General features: G+C 43.9%; 2 protein-coding genes across 2 annotated transcripts; one reads left to right on the plus strand and one right to left on the minus strand.

Annotated features, from left to right (window-relative positions):
- Positions 1–3,490: 3,490 nt before the first annotated feature.
- ZP2 (zona pellucida glycoprotein 2) lies at positions 3,491–9,264 on the minus strand. The gene is made up of 18 exons (XM_064672987.1): positions 9,201–9,264; positions 9,051–9,124; positions 8,790–8,873; positions 8,608–8,702; positions 7,824–7,982; positions 7,442–7,486; positions 7,021–7,185; positions 6,515–6,611; positions 6,250–6,431; positions 5,731–5,860; positions 5,375–5,556; positions 5,204–5,295; positions 4,993–5,117; positions 4,536–4,725; positions 4,126–4,261; positions 3,936–4,032; positions 3,764–3,850; positions 3,491–3,676 (listed from the first exon to the last, which is right to left on the minus strand). Exons 1-18 carry the CDS (start codon positions 9,245–9,247, stop codon positions 3,531–3,533), a joined length of 2,133 nt encoding a protein of 710 aa, XP_064529057.1. The 5' UTR covers positions 9,248–9,264; the 3' UTR covers positions 3,491–3,530.
- A 3,862-nt stretch (positions 9,265–13,126) lies between these two features.
- On the plus strand, positions 13,127–17,859 carry ANKS4B (ankyrin repeat and sterile alpha motif domain containing 4B). The gene is made up of 2 exons (XM_064672990.1): positions 13,127–13,411; positions 16,651–17,859. The coding sequence occupies exons 1-2, from the start codon at positions 13,248–13,250 to the stop codon at positions 17,723–17,725; spliced, it is 1,239 nt and encodes a 412-aa protein (XP_064529060.1). The 5' UTR covers positions 13,127–13,247; the 3' UTR covers positions 17,726–17,859.
- Positions 17,860–21,367: the final 3,508 nt, after the last annotated feature.

A 21,367-nucleotide genomic window follows, 5' to 3' on the forward strand; every position in this document is an offset into this window, starting at 1 on the left:
CTTTTTCTCAGTTGCTCTTTTAGCTTCCTGCAGAACAGCACCAGCCCAGCAAGGAACTGGCAGGAGACTTTCACATGCCAGTGGCACCATTCCCAACCAGGTCTCAGCCTACCCAGCCCTAAGGATCCAGCTCTCTGCCCCTTACTTTAGGCATAAACATGCCTTAATAGGCAACCACTCTTGTAGCCCTAATCCCTGTGTCCTGGGGGACCCAAAACATCTGAAGTCTTTCTAAGGGAATTTGGAGCAACCAACTGTGCTACAGTTCCTGAAGCAGCTGTTTGAGCTCAGGCTGCAGAGAGCCAGTGCTGCCTACACCTGCAACAGGTGACTTAATTCGTCTGCCTCCTCTTGCTGCACATCATCATTCCACTTTGCCCTCCCCTGTGTCAGAAGAGAGGGACATCAGACCTGAGTGTAGTAAAGGAATCCTTTGGACTTGCAAGGGGAGCTTAACCTTTCCTGAAAACACACTCCAGCAAGGGACTGAGAGGCAGCAGCACACACAGAGAAAGAGGGAAGGACTGTGTGGCTGGGCTTTAAGGTAAGCTATTTACAAAGCTAGGAATAAAAGCCTGTGTTTTCCTTGATTTAAATAAGTTACACGAGCCTTCATTTAAACTGGCCCTTCAACGTCTGCAAATAGAGCACAACTAAGCCACCCTGGGAGTATTATATTTAATCCTCCCCAAGATAGATCTCTCATGTGCCACTTCTGACAATCTTCCCCTAGGCAGACAGTATGAGTCAGGGACAGAAACCAGGCAAGAACAACCCTCCCTTTGACCTGGATGGCTGTCACTGTGTGCAACCTTTGTCTCACTTCCCTGGGCAGTAAAAGTAGTACAAAATATAGAAGTCAAAGAACAAAAGCAAAGCTCTTACCTCTTCCCTAAGTGAGGAAACATGAGGTCTTTTAAATACCCTCATAGTGCAAGTCTCCATATATGAGAGCTATGTAAGAAATATTTTAACACAGTGGAATATTAAACTAGCATTTCTTTCTCATATTGTTTACACAACAGTCACTATAACATTATTTAGTAAACTCCAACCATCCTCACACAGACTCCATCCAGCAATGAGAAACAAGGAAACCTCTGCCTGAACATGCCAAGAAGGATGGAGAGAGGGGTTATTAAGAGTAGTAGGTTTGCTTAGGTCAGAAGAGCTAAAAGCCCATACAGGTAAGTACAACATGCTGTCAAGTACATAAACCCTCTTCAAGCACCACTTTTCTGGCATTTGCAGAAATACTTCATATTCCAGCCAAGTGCTAAGTCAATAGGACTTAAGTATAGTAGGAGGTTTGCTGGACAGTAGCCTAAGTAACCACTTCAACCCTAACCTCTGTCTAACAGACAGTAAGTGACTCAAAAATAAGTAGCTCCAATGAGATCTATGGTTTCGTTGTATTTATACTGACAGTATAATTTTAATTAAACACCAGCATAATGTCTTCTCACTGATACTCTCAGTACTCCATGCTCTTTTTGCATTAGTATTTAGAAAATGTCCCCTGAAACCTGTTGCATGAGGAATAGCTCATTAATAATGCTTCAGCAAAGTAAGGGCTGTGGCAGACAAGCCCCCAGCCCTATGCTATTTATGCATAGCATGTTTGACAATTAGCAGGGTCGGCATAGTGACTTGACCTGAAGCCCTGAACATGCAAAGAACAGGGAGCTGGACTTGTGATGATCACTGCCCCTGCTCACAGAGTTGCTAGACAGTGTTTAACCCAAGGCTGTTACACTCCAAGTGCAAAGCACTGTCATCCCTTCTCATTCTGTCACATGCAACTGTATTTTATGCCTTATTTCCTTGACTGTGCAAAGTAATGTGTACAGAATACAAGACAGAAAACAACAGCATGACTAAGACTGCCTCACCTCAGGTGGGCAGTGTTACATCTGCACATAGTGCTGTCCTTGTCTATACTGAAAGCTGCAACAAACAACTACAGTGACATTTTAAAAACATACACTGAACTTTTAACAAAACACTCAATGTATTCCTTACCCTGCTGAAGGGGAGTAACTGCTAAGACAGGTCTACTTTTGTGGCCAAAGGCAAAGAATATAAGCTTTCCCTGAAAATTTTGGCATAAGACAAAAGCAAAAGAAACTACATCTTACAAATGTATGCACTAAAACTGCAATACTGGTGACAGTGGGAGGAGTAGGAGATAAACTGAATGTTAACTTGCTGTACTAACAGACATGTCCCAACGATAAGTCCTAGAGGAGTGGAAAGCAGTTGTTGTAACCAAGCAGAGCATAAGGAAGCTACAGGTCAAATGCAACCTGATGAAGTTGGTGTGGCACAACCAATCTTCAGAGAATGTGTATTAATGCAGAGGCAGCTTTAGAACTCTGTTCTCCCTGCCTGCAGGCTAAACTTACTTAAACCCTGTTCTGCCCACAGCCTGGTGTTATTTAGTTTACATGGTAATTCCCTTCAAACTTACTCAAACTTGGAAGACAGTCCTTTAGAGAGGAACATATCAAAAAAATCAGACTCTTGGGTTTGATAGACTATTAACAGCACAAGTAACAGCAAGAAGTGACAAGAGAAATCATTATAGCCTCTTCTGGCATGCTAATAAATTGGAAGAATTTTCTAGTTTTTATACAATATCGAAAAACAGGCAAGTAAAGAAAACTTAGAAAGTAAACTGAAATTAGTTAATGCTATACATTCCCTCTTTTATAACTCAAATGCCTCTTAAGCAGAGGGGGAGGAAAACAGTTATAATGAATAGCTTTGCTTCTAAGCATCAGCAGAAAGATTTTGCTTCAGTGTGTAAGTATTGCAGACAAGACCACTTTATCCAATGGTCATACCCCTTTTGCCCCCACCCAGTTTTCTGAGACTCCAGATTAAATATTTCTGGTGCTCCTGTTACATGGCCATGAAGCTTCTGGCCATCAGAAAGACCAGCTCTGGCAGCAGAAAAAGTCTGGTCCACTTTGGTTTTCCTGAAGTTCTTTTAGACTGCTGTACTCTAAAAAGGGAGGCTCCACTATAGATCTCCTTCAAAGACCTTTCACAGTTCTCCAATTACCATAGTAAGAAGAAAGGGTTTTGTTGGGGTTTTTTTTACTATAATGTTTTAATACAAGTGTTGGGTGTGTTGCTAACCAATTTCAATAAAGCCAAGTTCTAATTTCCAGCTGCAGCACAGGGCTCAAGATCTGAAGGAGCTGCACAGACTGCAGATATTGGCACAACATGGATTTTTTAAAAACCCATTTGAATGAAATCACAATTGTGAACAAAGGTATTTGATAAGCACTTCAAAAAGCAAATTGCCTGCAGAATCCAACGGGAATTTAACACAGCAGTGGGCAATTTCAGAACAAAGACTCAGGAAATGAAGTGTTATAGTCATTGCTAAAGCCAAATCTACAATAAGGAGATATTCAGAGGACCAGAAGTATTGAATTTCATAAATAAATGTAGGAGAGGGAATACATGACAGACATAATTGACAGAGTGACTACTTCAAGTTTATTTAGCAATATACATTAATGTACCACATTCACCATGTACGCTCTTCTCTTTAGGCATTTAAGAAGAGCCAAAAATAGTAGCATTGTAGCCACCAGAGAGAGAATACCAACAGCAGTCATGGCAAAGCCAGCCCATGCCTCCTTGCTCAAGAGAGTGCTCCCTACAAAGCAAAGGGAAAGGTAGTTTGTGGAGACAGCTCTCTATTAAACCCACACAAACACCCACCAGCACTAAACTGGCTCAGTACCTCTGGTTGTGGACCATTCTACTGGCACGAGGAGAACAGGACCCCCCAGGCTCACCACTGCAGAGTTCACCTCTGGCATCCCACTTTCTGCAACAGAGACAGCAGAGTTGAACCCCAGAGTGCAGTGGACTATCTTGGATCAGTGCAACCTAAAGAACTACTCTGGCAGTACCTCTCTTGCTTCTAGATGGCCTTGGGCACCTTGCCATGCACAGTGGGGAGTCTGGGTGGAAACGGTCACAGAGCAGAGCACTGCAGTGGAAGTACACCTAGGACAGAGAATGAGAGCTCCATTATTACTGCATTTTGAGACAATACCTGCTCTTATTACTGCTCCCAAGTAGGAGGATAATGTCACCTACTAGGCCAGGGAGGGCTTTGTCACCAGAGACAAAGGCAAAAGTCTTTACTTCCAGCCTTTGGCGATAGTTGGCATAGCTGACCCCATGCCCCACAGGATGGAACACAGTCCTGTAGCTGTCCAGGTCATACTCACACCTGCCAATAAGTAAGAAGCAAGTCAGAACAGCAGGGTAAAGAAAGTCTGGGTTGTTGGGTTCAATTTTTTTTTTTAAGCAACAGGTTAGAGTTCAAGGTAGAGGTGCTACCATCTTCCTACAGATTCCAGCATACCAGGGCAGTACTTGAAAGGCCACCTCAAATGAGAGCCTTGTTCCCAGGGCTCTATTCCTACAGATGGTACAGGGGAAAACTAGGAAATACTCCCCACCCACTGCAAAAGATGTTTCTTTTTCTCTGGCAGGGCACTCACCCATCAACAACGATATTCCACTGGGGAAGTGAGCTTGGATCTTGTGAAGCTGTTGCCCAACAATCATCCAGTACCAGGTGGAGGTTGGGATCATTGCGGTTCAGGACCTGAACTTCCAGGAAGATGGGCTGCCGTAGGTACCTCACTATGGGATACTGATCCTCACGGTACGGCTGCCTGTACGAGTCCTCTGCAAGAACCAAAGCCCTGTTACATAAGTCAGTGTGCAAAGAGGGTCCTGAAGACAACTCTGGTCTCAGGCTCCTCAACAGCAGCTGGTTGAACAGCTGCAGTCTGTCCTAGAGCCAAATGTGAGGCACCTACTTCCAATAGCATGACTGGGAGGAAAGTAAACACCAAGCCCTGGAAGCCCATGTGCTGGAGCAATTCATTCATACATCCTCCCCTCCACAAACTCCACTTCATTCCCAGCCACTGAGCCCAGAGTCAGCTTTACCTGGGTAGCTCAGGAGAACTAAGGAGAGGGAACCTCGGTTCACTGAAGGAGCCAGAGGAGGAAGGTTGTTTACTTTTATAGTGAGGGAGGCATCACCGCTGCTGAAGGAGCACAGGACTGTTAGCCTGTAACAAGGAAGGAGTAGGTAAGTCTTATATGAGCATATGGGTAATACTTAGTCCTGGATATCCTAAAGAGGTTCCATACACACCTGAATTCACTGTCCCTTGAGATCCTGCCCAGTGAAACATCTGCTTGTAATGCCTTCACCTCATTCTCGTAAACAATCTTCTCCCCATCAAACTGTGGATGAGTAGCAGCATTAGTGAGGGTATTCCAAATGCATGAAGCCCACCCCCATCAATCCTGGCTACAGACTTACCCAGTACCTGGTCCCACACCCATTCAGTGGGACATGAAACCAAACCCTGTCATTCAAAGGTGACTTGAAGGCTGGCCGGCATACAGGATCTCTGAGCCTAAGGGTATCCAAATCCAGCAGTGGTGTGGTACTATCAGCAAGGATTTCAAAATCCATGTGTCCATCCTGGGTGCATACAGCAGCTGTAACAGAAGTTCATATAAGTTGTCATGCCAGTCAGTGACAGCTCAGTCCATCAAGGGCTGTTGGTGAGACAAACTGGTCCATCACAGGCAAGCATAAGAACAAGGCTGTGCTGAAGCATCACCACCCAGGCAGCACAGGGGCTGAGGGCACTGCAGAAGTCACTCACTTACCTATGGGTGTGTGCTGGTCACAGGGGCACTCAGGGTGCATCACCATTGCCACAGTCTCCCCATGGAAGTGAAAAGCCAGTTTCAAGGAGGACATGTAGGACTGAAGTCCTGAGCAGCTCTCCCCATGTAGCTGAAGGACAAGAGTTACTCTCCTGGAGCAGAACTCCACATACATGTGTTAGAGCTGTTTAGCTCCTCCTGAGGCCATTATGCTCTTCAACCTCAGCTTATTTGTTAGCTTGCATTGCCCCAGGCATGCAGAATACCTACACCTGCCCCCCCCAGGAATATTTTCACCTCCTTCTGTTTTTGCCAAGAGACTATGTGAAACCCAATTTACCTTTGAGTGATGCCCATCTATTACAAAGTCAGTTAAATCACACCTGCCTTCAGCCAGCCACAGGGCACATGACTGACTTGAGAGATGCTTTTAGTCAGAATCAAAGCTGCTGTGCTCTGGTTCTTAAAACACCAAGTTGGTATCACACCAATACCTGTGACTCAAGGATCAGAACTCACCCTGGACTTCAGGACTCCCTTGTTAATATGCAGCCTGACCCCTCTTTGCATGTCCAGAGTGATTCCATTTTCCTGAAGCTGATCCATGGGGATGGCCTTATCTTCTACATCCACAGCCATAAGGGTCCCTGGGAAGGCTGGGATGACAACAGTCATGTGTGTGGCATTACAGATTGCTGGACCTGCAACAACATCTTTCGTTACATTTAACACCAGTTTCCTTGGGGCAAAAGCAGGTCAGGTTCTGACTTTTTCTGTGGGTTACCTGGCACACAAAGCATTCTTGTCTCCACAGTCAGCCTGCGTTCAGGAGAGCCATACATGAGCTTGAGTGCCACAGTGTAGAGCCCCTTTTCATTGTACTGACAAAGAAGATGGAGCTCTGTTAGTGCTCAGCTTGTGATCCATCACAAGACCATCCCCACAGGGTTATGGACTACATCAGACTACTGCTGCTGTTCATGTTTGCAACAGCAGTTTCTTCCCATCTTACCCTTTCTAAAAAAAGCTGCTCATGAGACTGCCTGTCAGATGATCCCAGGACAGGCTATAGCTGTGCTGCTGTCTGAGGTGCAACACTTTGCTCCCCCATGTCATTGTGCTGGGCAGTTCAGTGACAGCTGTGCAAAGTCAAACAGCTTTACACACACCAGCTCAGCACATCAGCTTGACATCAGCTCTGCCCATGGCCTGAAAATGCTTTCCACAGGTCTGCAGGAGGGAAGTGCCCAGCAGCACTAACTCCTCAGTGCCAGTTCTCCATCCACCTACCTTGTAGGACACGACTCCAGTGGCAGTAAAGGCCACCTGAAAGATCAGGTTGTGGCCATCAACTAGAAAGTTGTAGCCTTGCTGCATTGCTTGCCCAAGGCTTAGCTGATGTATTGTGGTTCCATCATCAACTGACAGAGTCCAGGACAATGGAGCTGCTGGAACCTGCAAAGCAAGAGATCCTTGCTTAGGGAGGGAAGGCACAGAAGCAGGAAGGCATTAGACCTTCCCCCCTTGCAGTGCTGCCACCTCACAGGTTTTACATTCAAGCACCCTTTACTGACAGCATAGAACGAGACTTCCCAACAAGGTGCAATTACACCAGAGAGATAACTACTCCAGCTTGGAGACATCAGGCTCAGTTTAGGTCAAAAAACCCAGACACTCCCACCTGCTCCCTTTGCCAGCAGAAGGCACATACCATATGCTCATCACCAAGGCTTGAAATGAGTCCTAGGAAAGTAACCTGAAATACAGAAACAAACAGAAGGCTGCAGGGCTGTAACCATGGAGGAAAACTTCTATTATAGCTTCCCAAAGCAGACAGCCAACATCAGCATCCCAGTTCCCCCTGCAGTGGGGCAGGAGCCAGACTGTGTGCATTCTAATGACCTCCTGCAGACTAGCTCTTCAAAGAGCCAGCAGCCATGCCAACATGAACATGCAGCCAAGAGACCTCCCTGAAGGTGACTGGAGCTTTCCCCAGCGTTCTGCAGATCCCAGCCACACAATTCCAGGAGACAGCCATCCCACCTTGCAAGCCTCAAAGCAGAATTTATAGCACTCCCAGTTCCTCTACTTACTGCCATGAAGTCTTTTGTACAGTTTGTTGCACCAGCAAAGACAGGAGTAATGACTTCATCCTCATCAACATTGTCACAATGAGTGCTGTAGGTTACATTCATCTCCTCTCCCGTTGTGTCATTCACCATCACCTTCAACATTAACTTGTGCTGACCATGCTACAGACAAGATAGATTGGGGGAAAAAAAATATGTTGAACAGAAGATATCTGAGAAAACTGCAGGAGTCAGAAGAAAGCTTCAAGAACTAGCAGGTTGCAGTGTCAGAGTCAGCTGTTCAAAAAAACTAAGCTAATGAATGCCAGAACCAAGAGTCTTCTAGCATTTCAAATGCCTAAAAGCAACAGATACCAGTAAAGCTTCTGGGTTTGGCCTCCCATTTACTACTCTACCTCAACTGCTGTGATTAGCATGTGTTGTTAATTGCTCTGCCAATATACATACATTTAAATAGAGTAGTGCTCTGAAACACTTGAACCTGGTCCATATCCCTACAAGAAAATCTGTAAAGTAGCTCAAGGCCTTTACAGGAGAACACAGCATTTATAGCAGGCTCTGAGGGGTTTAATCCACCATTGAGAAAACAAGAATTCTGATAGTTTTTTTTCAACTTCTGACATGAACTCTTCTTCTGTAAGGGTTTTAGTTACCAGAAGTGTATGTATTTTCACTCTTGAAGAAAGTTAGAACTAGAAACCCTTTTAAACCCTGTTCTATCCAGAAAAGAAAAAAAAAAAATCCCACACTCCATCACAGCAGCTTCCCAGAAGGAAAACCCCTTTACCTCCAGGCTGGTGCAGTTTTCAAACGGGACACTGAGCGCCAGCCTCTCATAATCCACAGCGTGGTCACAGGACACGACCTCCTCACCACTCACATCTAGGGAGGACATGAAAGATTAGCCCTGCAGACAGGCAGCTGCTTCCAGGCTACAGCAGGGAAGGCCAGGGCAGAAGCAATACATACCAACAACACACACATGCCAGGAGTAGTTGCCAAGCTCTCTGGAAAACTCAACTTCCATCCCATCCCTATGACAGGTCACATTCTCTGCAGAGGGAAGACCACCATGAACTCCATTACCAGGCTGCTTGAGGCACACACCCTGCAAGCCCCGAGCCAGCCCTGCTTCAGAGCCCCCTTCCAAGCCAAGGCAGAGGGGAAGCAGCTCCAAGCAAGCCTAAAGCCCACATCCACACCACTGCCAGCCCAGAGAGGGCACCTTACCCAAGAGCTCCTGGTCCCCCAGGCCATCAGCACAAGGGGCTAAGGGCAGCAAAAAGCCAAACAGGAGCAGCAACCTGCAGGGAAGAGAACCAAATGAGAGAGCAGCAGGGAAAGGACTCAGCTTCCTATCCCTCTCCAAACCCCACTCACCACATCCTTGAGGTGCTCCAGCACTGCTGCTCCACAAACAACCCCATCTCTCCAGTGGAACCACAAGCTTGGCCTCTGGCTGCCCAGGGAGGGTTATATAGGACCCGGGTCTGACTCCACACAGGTGCCACCTTTCTGCTGCCCTGGGAACAGAACACTTGCACCTGCTGCTCGTTGAGATGGGAAGGCTCACAGGAGACCTTAAGGTGATATTGAGTCTTTAGCATGGATTGTTATTTTGAAGGCATTGTTATTTTGAAGGCATTTTTGTCTTGCTCTGATTGTGTACTCCCTTCACTCCCTTGTCAGATAGTGAATAGAAAAATGCCTGTCTTTCTGGCAGTTACTTTTTAAAAAGGAGATTTCTGTGCCACTTTGCTGTCCCTGTCCCTCACACGCTGGCTGCACTTGAGACACCAATGAGCTCAGCATGGCTTTCCTTGGGACTGTTTGTAGCACTGGTGATTATATCATGGGGGAAAAAAATTCCCCAAAACCAAAGAGCCTGAATGCCAGGTCAGGGCTTTTACTTTTGAGCACTCACAGCAAAAACACTTATTTGATATGTAACTATGATACGATAGATAATGTCACTGCTTCCAGCCCTACAGAAGCCCCTCAGTTTGCTTTTATGTGCCCAGTATGGCTGGGCATCGAGGTGTGGGGGTGAGACAGAGCTTTGGCAGAGTTGGCTTTGTTGCCTTTCAGTTTTGAGTATTTTTACCTATTGATTAAGGCCTTGCTTATGAAATGACATGTGAAGGCACTGCGAGGATGCCCTTGGACCCACACCTGAGCAATGATCATGTTAGGCCCCAAATCATGGGGCTCAGGCAGCACCAGTGTGGGTCAACTGAGCCTGGCATGGGTTGCACTGAGCCTGGCATGGGTCATGCTCAGCCTGGCTGTGGGAACTGGCTGCTCAAGAGGACATCCAGCAGCAGTGTCCTGGGGCACAGCAGTTTTACCGCCCTAAGAAATTAAGAAATAAGCTTTTATTGTTGTTTAAATGTTGTCGTCATCTCTGAATTTTGTAGCCACGATTACCCAGTGTGACTAATTTCATTCTTCCCTAAACCCATTAGTTCCAAAGATCTCATTAGGCAAGCAGACACTTACTTGCCTCCCCTTGCATGGCCTTTACCATAGCACATTTGGTGCTTATAAAAGTTGGGATGAGGAAATGTGCTGGATAATACCTCCTGCAAAACAGATGGCACAACAACATTGCTGTGCATATGGGGCTCCAAGTTATCTAGAACAACATAACTAGTGATGCTGCAGCCTTTCAGTCTAAATAGTCCATTTAATGGGTAATATTTTATTTAAGATAGTTCTCAAAATAATAGAGCAATAATCATATACCTAATAAAATCCAATAACAAATCAAAGCTGCCAGTTAAATAATTCATTAGCTTACATCACCATGTACCATCACAACAGAGTTTCTCTTGAGCCTGGTAAGACATTTCAATTGGAAGTGGTTTTGAAGTTCTTTTCAAACCCAAAAAGAAAAGCTTCATTCTAACTACCCGGGGAATTTAAAAAGTTCACAATTTTGAGCTTTAGTCTCAAAAGAATAATCTCCATTCAGGCTGAGAATTTAGCTCATTTGATGTTGAATCATTTATAGCATTTCAAGTTGAGGTTTTTGGATGGGACAAAGATGAACAAGTACCAGGAGTTAAGAAACAGATGAAGATTTTGTTTGGTCTTTTCTTTTTTTCTCTCTTTTTTTGTGATGCCCACTTTTGTGACATAAATAATAATGAAACTTGCAAAGTCTTGGAGCTTCTCTCCAGTTGACATGGGTTTTCTTTTACCTCTAATTAAAACCTGGAACAACAGTTTCCCACTTAGTATTATACAGAGTAACGTTCTTGTAAGATCAATATTTTCAGATGTTGGACGATAAAACTCACTCTGAGATCAACACTTTCTGTGCTGAATTAATCAAGAGAAAAGCAAATGAAGGTACTTCTGTAGTAGAAATCATAAACCTTGAAAATGAGAAGGACTCTTCTGCCACCAGGTCACTTTCGTGGGTGTATCTAAGGACATGAAATGCCAACATACAAGAAAAAGGCTGTTTCCTGTCTCCTGTCAGGCACTGGTGGTACAGGTAGTATGTGCCTTTTACTTTTGAGAGTAAAAAGGCTTACACTGCCCAGTAAAGAAAATAAAATCAATGGCATCAAGAAACACCTAATCTGAAGAGTATATATGTACAAGTATACGTATGTACATGTATTACCTGTCTTTGCTAGTTTTTTCTAGTAGCTGTAAATTTGACTCAGTGCTGAGTGCCTGATTAAATAGAACACAGAATAAATTACTGCTTTTTTTATTAGAAAGGTGTTAATGCAGTGCAGGGAACTTGAGAAAGGCCTGAGGGTGAAACTATCTTCTGATGTGGGGATGGAGGTTGGCCTGGGTGAAGCACAGCCCTTCCTCACTGCCCTGAGATGGCAGGACAGCACTGGGCATGGCTGTGTCTGTGGAAAGGACACAGGGAAGGAAAACCAGGGACTTGGTTTAGTCCTACCTAGACTTATTTATTTGAAGATTCAAACCTGTCACAGGATCTGACTGACTCTCCTTATCCTCCTGGGAAGAAAAATGTTGGTACAATTTCATTCCTGAAGAGCTCTTCAATCCCTGTCTGAGAAAATAATTAGGAGAGAAAGCCCAGTTGGAGAGGTCTCTGGTGCATTACATGGGTGCCATTATGGGATGCAAATGAGGTGGCAGAACTCCATTCAGGGGTTGCACCAACTCCAAGCAAGGAGTTGGTTTGTGTCGCTACTGGTTCTCTAATGGGAGCACAACAAGCAACAAAACCCCACTGCTAATTGCTGAGGGCAGAGTCTCCGAGATCCAGGTTAATTCAGTGAGTCGCAGAAAACAGCTTGGCAAAAAGTAACATTTATCTGGCAGCTGTTGTGAATGTGGCCAGAATAACCCTCAGCCTGCAGCACCACATGAAGCTGCAGGTAGAATCTTAGTGACTTCTCAGCTGCTGTTTGAAAACTGACCTTTTATGTGACTTGCTCTTAGTAATTGTTTTAAACCTAAAAATCAGAATTACGGTCTAATTCTGTAAGTTTCTACTTGTCACTGAAATCAGGGAAATGATTTCTAAAGCAAGAAGTGGTCACATGTGATGGGAACTGGACGCATTTATTCCCAGGCAAGGACCACAGTGCCCAGGAAGGGCCAATGGGTGCAGGCCAATCGTGTTACCATTTCTTGAATTCCCTGTGCTATCCTAAGGAAATCCTGCACATTTTTTTGCATCTGAACCAGAGCTTACAATACTTGTGAGATGAGTCTTATGTTTGCCAAATTCCTGAAGATGCCCTGATGAAATGCCATTTTCAGGGCTGTGGTTTTGCCAGCTGTGACTTGCAGACCTGCTGGGGGGGTTATCCAAACACCACCCTGTTCCTGACAGGTCTGTTTTCATCCCCACACCAGTCTGTGTACACAAAATGGCTCCATGGAAGTGCCTGGTTTGGCAGGGCAGTAGCTTGTTTTCAAATGCAGCATCCCAATAAAAGATGGGTTACAAAGGACTTCACCAATACAGGTAACTGCTCATGCATTTCATCCCACTGAACTCAGGGATACTTTATTACTTAGGGTGAAACCTGGTTGCACTGACATTCACGGCCTTTTGAATGCTTTTTGAAATTTTTGAAGATTTTTTTGAAGTTCAAGGTCTTTTTTGCAGTTTTCCCAGAACAAGTCAGGCAAAGACAGAGAAGATGAAGGAATCCCCTCTATGTTTAAGTAGTCAAATGTGCAACCAACTGTAAACAGCAGAGGCGCCTCCCAGGAAATGAAAGCATTCCCTGCACCACGGCCTGGCTCCCTGTGCAGAGCTCCAGAGAAGCTGCCTGCAAGGATGAACTTTGCCTCCCCATTCTCCTCCTCACAGGGTCCTCTCCACTTGTAATCATTAATGAACCATCCCTGTAATGGAGGAGTGACTGTACAGTCTGGATATCGCTGAGAGCTGCCTTGGGAAACCAGAAGCTGCTGAAAATGTCGAGCAGGTATCACAAAGCAGCAGCCGATGGCAACTTGGACCTCTTGAAAGAAGCCACTAGGAAAGACCTCAACACTTCAGATGAAGATGGGATGACACCCACCCTTCTGGCAGCTTACCATGGGTATCTGGAGGCTCTGGAAATCATATGCCGGAGGGGGTAAGTCAACCGGCCTCCATTGCTTAAAGCTGGTGGCTCAGAACTGTAATTAGTGCTCGTGTTTCTAATGCCCCAATGAGCTCAGACCCTGAAAAATCAGGCTGAAAATCACAGTAATTTCTTTCAATGCATTGCCAAGAATTGTTCCTTCATTTACAGTGGTTTAGGTCCAAAGCCTGTGAGGGGTGGTCTGTCGGTGAAGTCACATTGGCATCAGTGGGACCACATTGTGTATGGAGCCTGCAGGGAGTGGGACCTGGGTGGGACCTTGACTCACTGTAGTGGAGGAGAAGGTGGCCTTCTGATGATGTCTTTGAGACAGGCCTTACAGAGAAATGCATTGTTTGAAACATTTTTAGCAAAAAAGATCTCCCATTTGCTTCCAAAGTGCAGTCAGTAGACACTTGTGAAGATTTAATGCTGTCCAGAGGCAAGTCACAACTGAGAGTTTTGAAACAGTAACATCTAAGATGGCTATTTCTCTGCTTTTTGTAGTATTAACAACTGCCATCGTGCTAAAGCTGAAAACACTATTTTTTCAGAGGCTGTGATAGGATCCTTGTAAACCAGAAAAAAAAATAAGAAAAGAAAAAAAGAAAGAAGGTTTTCTACAGGTTTATTTTCTGATAGTAATATTGCTGTATCACTTAAATGTCCTACATGATTGAAATGTCCTACTGAAATGGTAGTTACCTCCCCACCATCTGTATTCTCTTTCTCTGAGCCCACCTTTTAAGCTGTGATTCTATATTAATATCTAATAAAAGAAAATATGCTCTTGTGTAGAGATACAATTAATGAAATGTTCTTTCTGGGCTGAGATAAAGATTAAGTTGATCTGTATTTCCATTGATAATAGTTTAAAGAAAATTGGAGGGAAAAGTTGAATGACTGTTTGGAGGTATTTGAGTTTTATTAAAAATGAAGTTGAAAAAAAATGGTTTTTCCTAGATTTGCTTTATAGCTCATTGAGCTCAGGTGTGGCTGTAGTATCACAATAAAAAAGACCTTTGGACTATGTGGTTATTGCTGTGTCCTCAGGAGAAGCAAAAATAGATTGACAGTTTTTCAACTTCTATAATTAAGGCAGCTCCAGGGAAATACCTAGTCAATAAGGTTTGTCCCTGAACACATACAAGACTAGCTAAGGAATATATAAGAAAAATAATTTCTAACTCTTTTTCTTGGTAAAGGAGCACTTTGGGACAGTTTTACACTCAAAGTCTTCAAATACATGCATTCACCTCTACTTTAATCTAAGATTTTTTGGCATGATCAGTGGTTGTCAGAGATATGGCTGTAGCCTCACTGGTTTTCTTGGGAAAAGCTGAATTTTGGAAGACTTACAATCTTTTCTCCAGTCAGTTAATGTTTTCTTGTGAGAAAGTATTTTAATTAGTTTTAACAAATTCGTCATTTCCTTGAAGAGGTTTCCTGACAAAGGCTCTGAGGTACAGGGTGGGTTTCTTTAGAGTGGTTGCAGATTTTAGGACTCTCAAGCTTGCAACACATTCAGCCCTTGGAAAGTGTGGCAATACTAACAATAAACCCCTTTCATCTTGAAATAATTTGTCTTCTCAGGCATCAGGAGACATTTCCTCTACTTGTCTTGCAGGTACATGAATAAAAGCAAGACCACATAGCAGAATCTGCTCTCTTTTGAGTGAGCCTTTTTCTTGGGAAAGCAGGGAAAGGAGGAGCATCAGAACCCAAAGTAGATGTCAAATCTTATCCAAAGTCCCACTGAGCTGGGAGCAGCCATTCTAGTTTGTCAATTGTTTGAGACTCAAAGGCTGGCAGGTTCCACAGGGAAAAGAGACCACAAACAGCTATGAAGGGACCTGGGGGAGGCCAGATGACCCAGCGCTTCCAAGGCTCAGGATAATGCAGGCTGTTTGCTAATATGGGAATTCAGGAATCCGGCATGCTTGGCCACAGTCAGGCAGTTCCTCAGGGCAGAGCCACAAAAGCAGAAATATGTACACATGGTTTGCATATGTCTGAGTGGAGAAACTTTGATCCTCGGCTGCCATCTCCTTGCGGCAGCGCCTGCGCTCCCGCGGCCACTCTCACTCGCTGTTGAACAGGGAACCCCGACCTTGCTCCTGCCTGGGGCACTTCAGGCTGAAGGATATGTTCAGATTTGGCCCTCAACAAACCTGGTAGTGCTTTTCTTCAGGGAGACTCAAAGCCAGAGATCAGGGCCTGAAGGACGTGTTGTGACAGGACATGCCACTTCTTTCATAGTACAGCTGCCGTGGCACCAACCTCCAAGGCTTGAAATGCTTGAATTCCCAAGAGTAGAAATTCTCCTTGTAAATTTGGTCCCTGGCTCTGAAGTTGTTAAAGATTTTAGCTGCTGTGGCTGCCTTGGTTGTTGGTCACAAGAGGCCACAAGCTCTGTTCTGAACATTGCTAGTGTTGATCCTGCCAAATGTGTATCGAAATATTCAAGCTGACTCTTGTCTGCAGGCAGCAGTTCAATGTGAAGTCAGTGCAAGAGTTAAAAATAAAGCAATACTTTTCACTGGCTTTAAATTCAATTGAAAAATGTGGCATTTTATTTTCAAATGAGCTTCTGCTTTTCAAACCCCCATGAGCAAAAGCAGCTAAAGGAGAACAAAAGAGATAAAGAAAAACAATGGCATCTGTCTGGGTTTAAACTATTAGCAATGGAGACAAATGTGTAATCAGGGCTTTACTCTTAGTCATTTACCTATTACTTACCCCAAAAGTTACTGCATGTACTCATTAAATATGTATCACTGTGGTCAGTGAGGAAACCTCCTAATATTGTCCCTGCATTTCACATGCAAAACAGAAGAGTCACCAAAACCCCTTTAAAATATTCCATGCAAAAGCTATTGAAACAGTTTTGCCAATAATTCCAATGAGAATAAGTCAAAGTCAAAGCCTGAGCCCACTTTGAGCTGCCAGACCCCGGGATGACAAAGGAAATGCCCTGGCTCTGTTATGGGGGATGTATGAGCAGTCACACCCAGCCCTGTGAGCTCCTTTAATTCCCAGACAGGCAGCATTTAGAGCTTGTGCCACACACGCAGCTCAGGGCTTGTGTAAGTGGGTGCAGCCCCGTTCCAGTGGCTGGAGCCAAGCTGACCCATTGTCACTGGGCTGTTTTCCTCAGAGCAGAGCAGAGCTGAATGTTTGGTGTCTGTTCAATCCCACTGCAGTGCTGTGTGGGGGACACCCAGCTCACTGTGTGCTGTTTTCCTTCTCAGAGGAGACCCAGACAAGTGTGACATCTGGGGGAACACGCCTCTCCACCACGCTGCCTGCAATGGCCACCTCCACTGTGTCTCTTTTTTGATCAACTTTGGTGCCAACATCTTTGCTCTGGACAATGACCTCCGCACTCCCCTGGAGGTGGCTGCCAGCAGGGACCGCAAGGAGTGCGTCCAGATCCTGGACAAAGCCGCCATCGAGCAGATCATGATGAACCCCAAGAAGGCTGAGAAACAAAAAGCACAGGCCCAGAGGAACGTTGAGAAACAAATCAAGGAGTGTGAGAAGCGCCAAGAGAAACACCAGCATGAGATGAACCGGAATTATATGAAAGAAAAGGCTGGCACAGTGACTTCTTCCAGAGGAACGCACTCCAGAGTAAAGCTGCCTGGTCTGTTTGCTTCGAATACCACAGGTACTTTTTCCAAAAACCTGAAAGATACCTTGAAACTGAAGGCAAAAAAGATGGCTGGCAGCACAAAAAGCCAGGAAACACAAAGAAATGACCAAGAGGATGATACAGGTCGGAGAAATGTGATGCATTTGTTTGATGAGAAAGAGGAGGATGAGTTACTGGACGACCTTGATGAGAAAAACGTTGCTGATAATGACAGTCAGCTCTCCATTTTTCAGCGGCCGGGTCTCGGCAAGATTGTGTTTGGAAGGAATTTGGCTGCGGATGTAAATCCTGGAACTGTGTCTTCCGAGAAAGAAGGTGTCAGCTTTACAATGTCCAGTGAGCTCTTTCAGTATGAAAATGCTGAGAATGGCAGGGAAGGTGATGCTGAAAATGGTGCTGATATCCCTTGGAATGAGGAAGAAGTCATTTGGGATGACGAGGAAGCAGAGAACACACCCCTTGAAGTGTTTCTGGCATCACAGATGCTGGATGAGTTTCTTCCAGTCTTCATGAGGGAAAAAATTGATTTAGATGCCCTGATGCTATGTTCAGATGAAGATCTACAGAGCATTCAGATGGAGCTTGGGCCAAGAAAGAAAGTCCTGAATGCTGTGAATAAAAGAAAACAGGCACTCAAGAACCCTGGAAAAACTGTAGATACTTGCTTATAAATTATCACCCCTGTTGCTGTAACCTGCACACTGATTCTCTTTACAAGGAGCATGCAATTCCTTTCAGATGTCTGCTAAAGCAAAGGGCAGAGAGGTTACCAATTGCTTTAGAAAGTACAGCAGGGACAAAGATTTTTCTCTCTGCATAGATGGCTGTGGTGAACAGGATATTAATTAAGCATATTCTGTCAAAAAGAAAGAATGTGAAGGCAAAAACACAAAAAGCTTTTTCTCCCTGAACTGTTTATGAGGTTTGGATTTCTTTTGGTCCAGATAATTTAAAATATCAGTGAAGGCAAGCCATGCTACATTCCTTTATAAAGCCCTTCCTTTTTTTCTCCAAAACCACAATGCAAAGACCATTCTCAGAGCTTGAGAGCTTTGAGTTTTCTCCATTCACTTCTGTTTGTTCTGATCACTACAAACCGCTCTTCCTAGTACTGATGATATGTTAGAAATAGCATCTGAACCTTGATTTCAGCTGTGGTTTATTGACAGTAATCACCTCTGAATGAATGTAAGTAAGATTAATTTGCAGCAAGTTTCATATTTTTGACTAGTAAAGTTTTTACTACTGTACTGATAATAATTTAAAAATACATGAAGTATCTTGCAAAGAGATGTTCAGTCTGGGTTGTATTTTCTTTTCTCATCTCATTAGGCTGGATCCAATTGCCATAACTCATCACATCCTAAATGTCATCAAGACTGCAATACTTTTAACTACAAGAAGCTGAGGTTTAATTTTCAACATTTTGGATCTGTTTTGGTGTATCCTCAGCTTGGCTCCTGTAGGCTGCATTTACCATGCAAAGTCCCAGAAATGAGGATTCATATCACACACCGTTTCTTGTGGGTTGTTGTCAGACTTAGCCTGAGAACTGTGTATAACACACACACAGAGCTCATGAAAAGAAAATGAGACTGTGCTGCTGTGGAAGCTCCTGTTCTTCACCATCTGTCTGCAGGCATTCACAGCAGGGTTCCCCTCATCTCCCTCTCAGACGTGTTCTTTTTAGAAGCCAGCACTAGCAGATATAAATTAATCACTCCTGTTCAGTTTTGTGACTCTAATAAGGTGTTTGTGGCAGCTCTGGCTAAGATCACAGATTTTAGATGCACATTTATTAGCAGAACATTTCTCTTTAAATCTCTTTCTATAGCTTTCCATTTAGGCAGCTGTGATATTTTCCTTAGGGTTATACTGCATTTGTGGACACTAATCCTAGTTAATGATCTGGGTTTTTTCATGTTTCATTTTTCTATATCATCTTGTGACTTTGATTTGTATATCACAATACCTTTCCTGGGCTGGACTTTATACTGCATTCTTTCCTCCGTGGATTCCTGTACTTGAGCAGGTTGATATTTTCTTCTATTAGGCAATCACATCAAAGTCCTGTTCTGTGCAACCTTCCATGATTACTGTGCTCAGCACAGTAATTGAATCAGGCACCTTCCTCCCAGACTGTGTTGTTAACCTGCTTGGTTGCTTTCATTTTGGCTAAGAAATTCCCAAATGTTTAACAAAGCAGGAAGGAAACAATGAATCTTACATATTTGAAGGCATACAACAAGTGGATTTTAAATCCCCCTTCCCTATCCTGGAGATGTAGATGCTTCCCATTCCTCCTGGCAATCACAGAAGAGGCAAGCCCAGCCTCATCTCTCTCTGCATCCTCCAGTCCCTGCAGCTGCAGCAGCTGAATTCCACACAGGGTTGACACAAGGTCTGTCCTGCTCTGACAGCTCTGATAGTGCAAAGTGCTGAGCATAATGCACCTTTTTCAGGCCAGATTTTAAATAACTGGGTTAGACTGATTAATCCAGGAATTGCTTTCAAAAACTTTAAGTGTGCAAACACCTGTCACTGATGGGAGTCCAATGTAGGTAAAAGAGAAGGTGCTTTAGGGGAAATCAGGACCCAAGTATCTCTAAATTGCACTGAAAATCTGCCTCTCTGCTTACTCATCTGCAGCCTCTGACAATCAGAGATAACAATCAGTTTATGTGCAGATGGTCTCTGCTCAGTTGTCAGAGGCATCCTGTGTTTAGGCATGTCCTTATGTATTCCCACTGACTCTATGGAGCTGGAATGAACAGCAGCAGATCTATGAGTCCCTTATCCTTCAGAAACTGCATCAAGAGACTGAAGAAGCCCCAGAGCTCCCCATATGATACTTATTTAGGTAACTGAATCAACCCCATTTTTTAATTTTTATTCTTTTTAATTAAAAAAGTGCAATAATAAATAAAAAGGAACACTCATATTTCAGGTTTTTTCCACTTGTGGATTTTTTTACCAACCCCTTTGTTTCCTTTATAATTTGGAAGTATTTAGTGAATCCTAGCTGTGGCTCCTTAGTCATATTTGTATAGCTTCGTTCAGTTGGAGAGATTTTATGTATCCCATGTGCAATCCTACAGCCCAACCCAAACCCAAACCACAAAACCATGGGATCTCACATGAGCACAGCCCTGCCAAGGACAAGGCTGTCCTTTCTTAAGGATTGAGTTCTCTGCAGTGGACAGACATGAAGAGAATGTGCAGCATGAGACAACAACTGCAAAACTGAGTATCACAGAGGAATTCCCCTTTACATTCTGTGATCACATTTACTGAGGGAGCAGTCACTGCAACAACTTTAATACTTTTCTTGTCTTAAAAAAAAACCCAAAAAACCACTAAAACCAGAAAAGTAACAGACAACAAAATGAAGTTGAAGAAAAACAGTAGTGTCTATTTATTTTTAATATAAATGCAAGTTACACAATTTCTTGATCCTCTAATTTGTAAGAGAAGGAAACATGGAAACTGATGCTATTCTTTCCCCTCAAAAAACTTAAGGGTGGCATCCAAGCAATTCCCATTGTAACTGAACCGATTCCTCTTCATATCAGAGGTACAACACTGAACCAGGCTACCAGAGCCTCCCATTGCCAATGAAAGCTGAGAACACTGTGGGTTTTCAGAACCAGCTCTTTGGACTGGCTCAATCTACTTTTTAAAGTGCATAGTCTGTAGCAGAGTATGTGTGAAAATAAACTTCTTCCCAAACATGGTGTTTCACTTCAAATTACAGATCTTGTGTTACAGGGGCACAGGACTGGGGGAATGTTGTCATAAATAGTACATTTCCATACAGTTCCTGAATAATGCAACATTGATGGCTTTCATGTTTGCCTCACGCTAGTGGAGTTCTCCATCACTGAAGTAACAAAACTAAGTCAACACACACATTTCTGAACACTTCAGAAATTACAAAGAAGAAACAAGACTTAAAAATGGAAGGGTAATTTTGCTACAATTAAAATGCAAAAGCTTACAGAGAAATTTCTGTTGTTCTTTCTGATGGAATAAACAGGATCAATGGAGTTCAACTTCTATCCACACGAACACATCCTTTGTCCCTATTCCCTTACTGGTCTGGTACCCTTTCTATGCTACCTCTGCAAATTACAAACTGCCACTTACTACTTTTTTCCAACTAGCTTACACCAGGCTTATAATTGGGAGTATTATTTACATCACACCTGCACTGTACTCATTAGCCTCTTCTGTACTTACCTATGCACCACCAAGGGCTTTAATGCCACCTGCTTCTGAACTTCCTTCCTGTTGCTCCACTCTATTCTACTGGC

The sequence above is a fragment of the Pseudopipra pipra genome, chromosome 16 (genome assembly GCF_036250125.1).
Source record: "Pseudopipra pipra isolate bDixPip1 chromosome 16, bDixPip1.hap1, whole genome shotgun sequence".
NCBI lineage: Eukaryota > Metazoa > Chordata > Aves > Passeriformes > Pipridae > Pseudopipra > Pseudopipra pipra.

What these genes read in the sequence shown, in the direction of transcription:
- ZP2 (XM_064672987.1), bottom strand. Translation starts at nt 9,247, where the DNA reads ATGGGGTTGTTTGTGGAGCAGCAGTGCTGGAGCACCTCAAGGATGTG. An exon ending in CTGGCATGTGTGTGTTGTTG is followed by an intron (nt 8,703 to 8,789) that starts GTATGTATTGCT and finishes TGTCCTCCCTAG; the next exon opens with ATGTGAGTGGTGAGGAGGTC. An exon ending in CTGGAGTCGTGTCCTACAAG is followed by an intron (nt 6,612 to 7,020) that starts GTAGGTGGATGG and finishes CTTCTTTGTCAG; the next exon opens with TACAATGAAAAGGGGCTCTA.
- ANKS4B (XM_064672990.1), top strand. Translation starts at nt 13,248, where the DNA reads ATGTCGAGCAGGTATCACAAAGCAGCAGCCGATGGCAACTTGGACCTC. An exon ending in GAAATCATATGCCGGAGGGG is followed by an intron (nt 13,412 to 16,650) that starts GTAAGTCAACCG and finishes TTTCCTTCTCAG; the next exon opens with AGGAGACCCAGACAAGTGTG.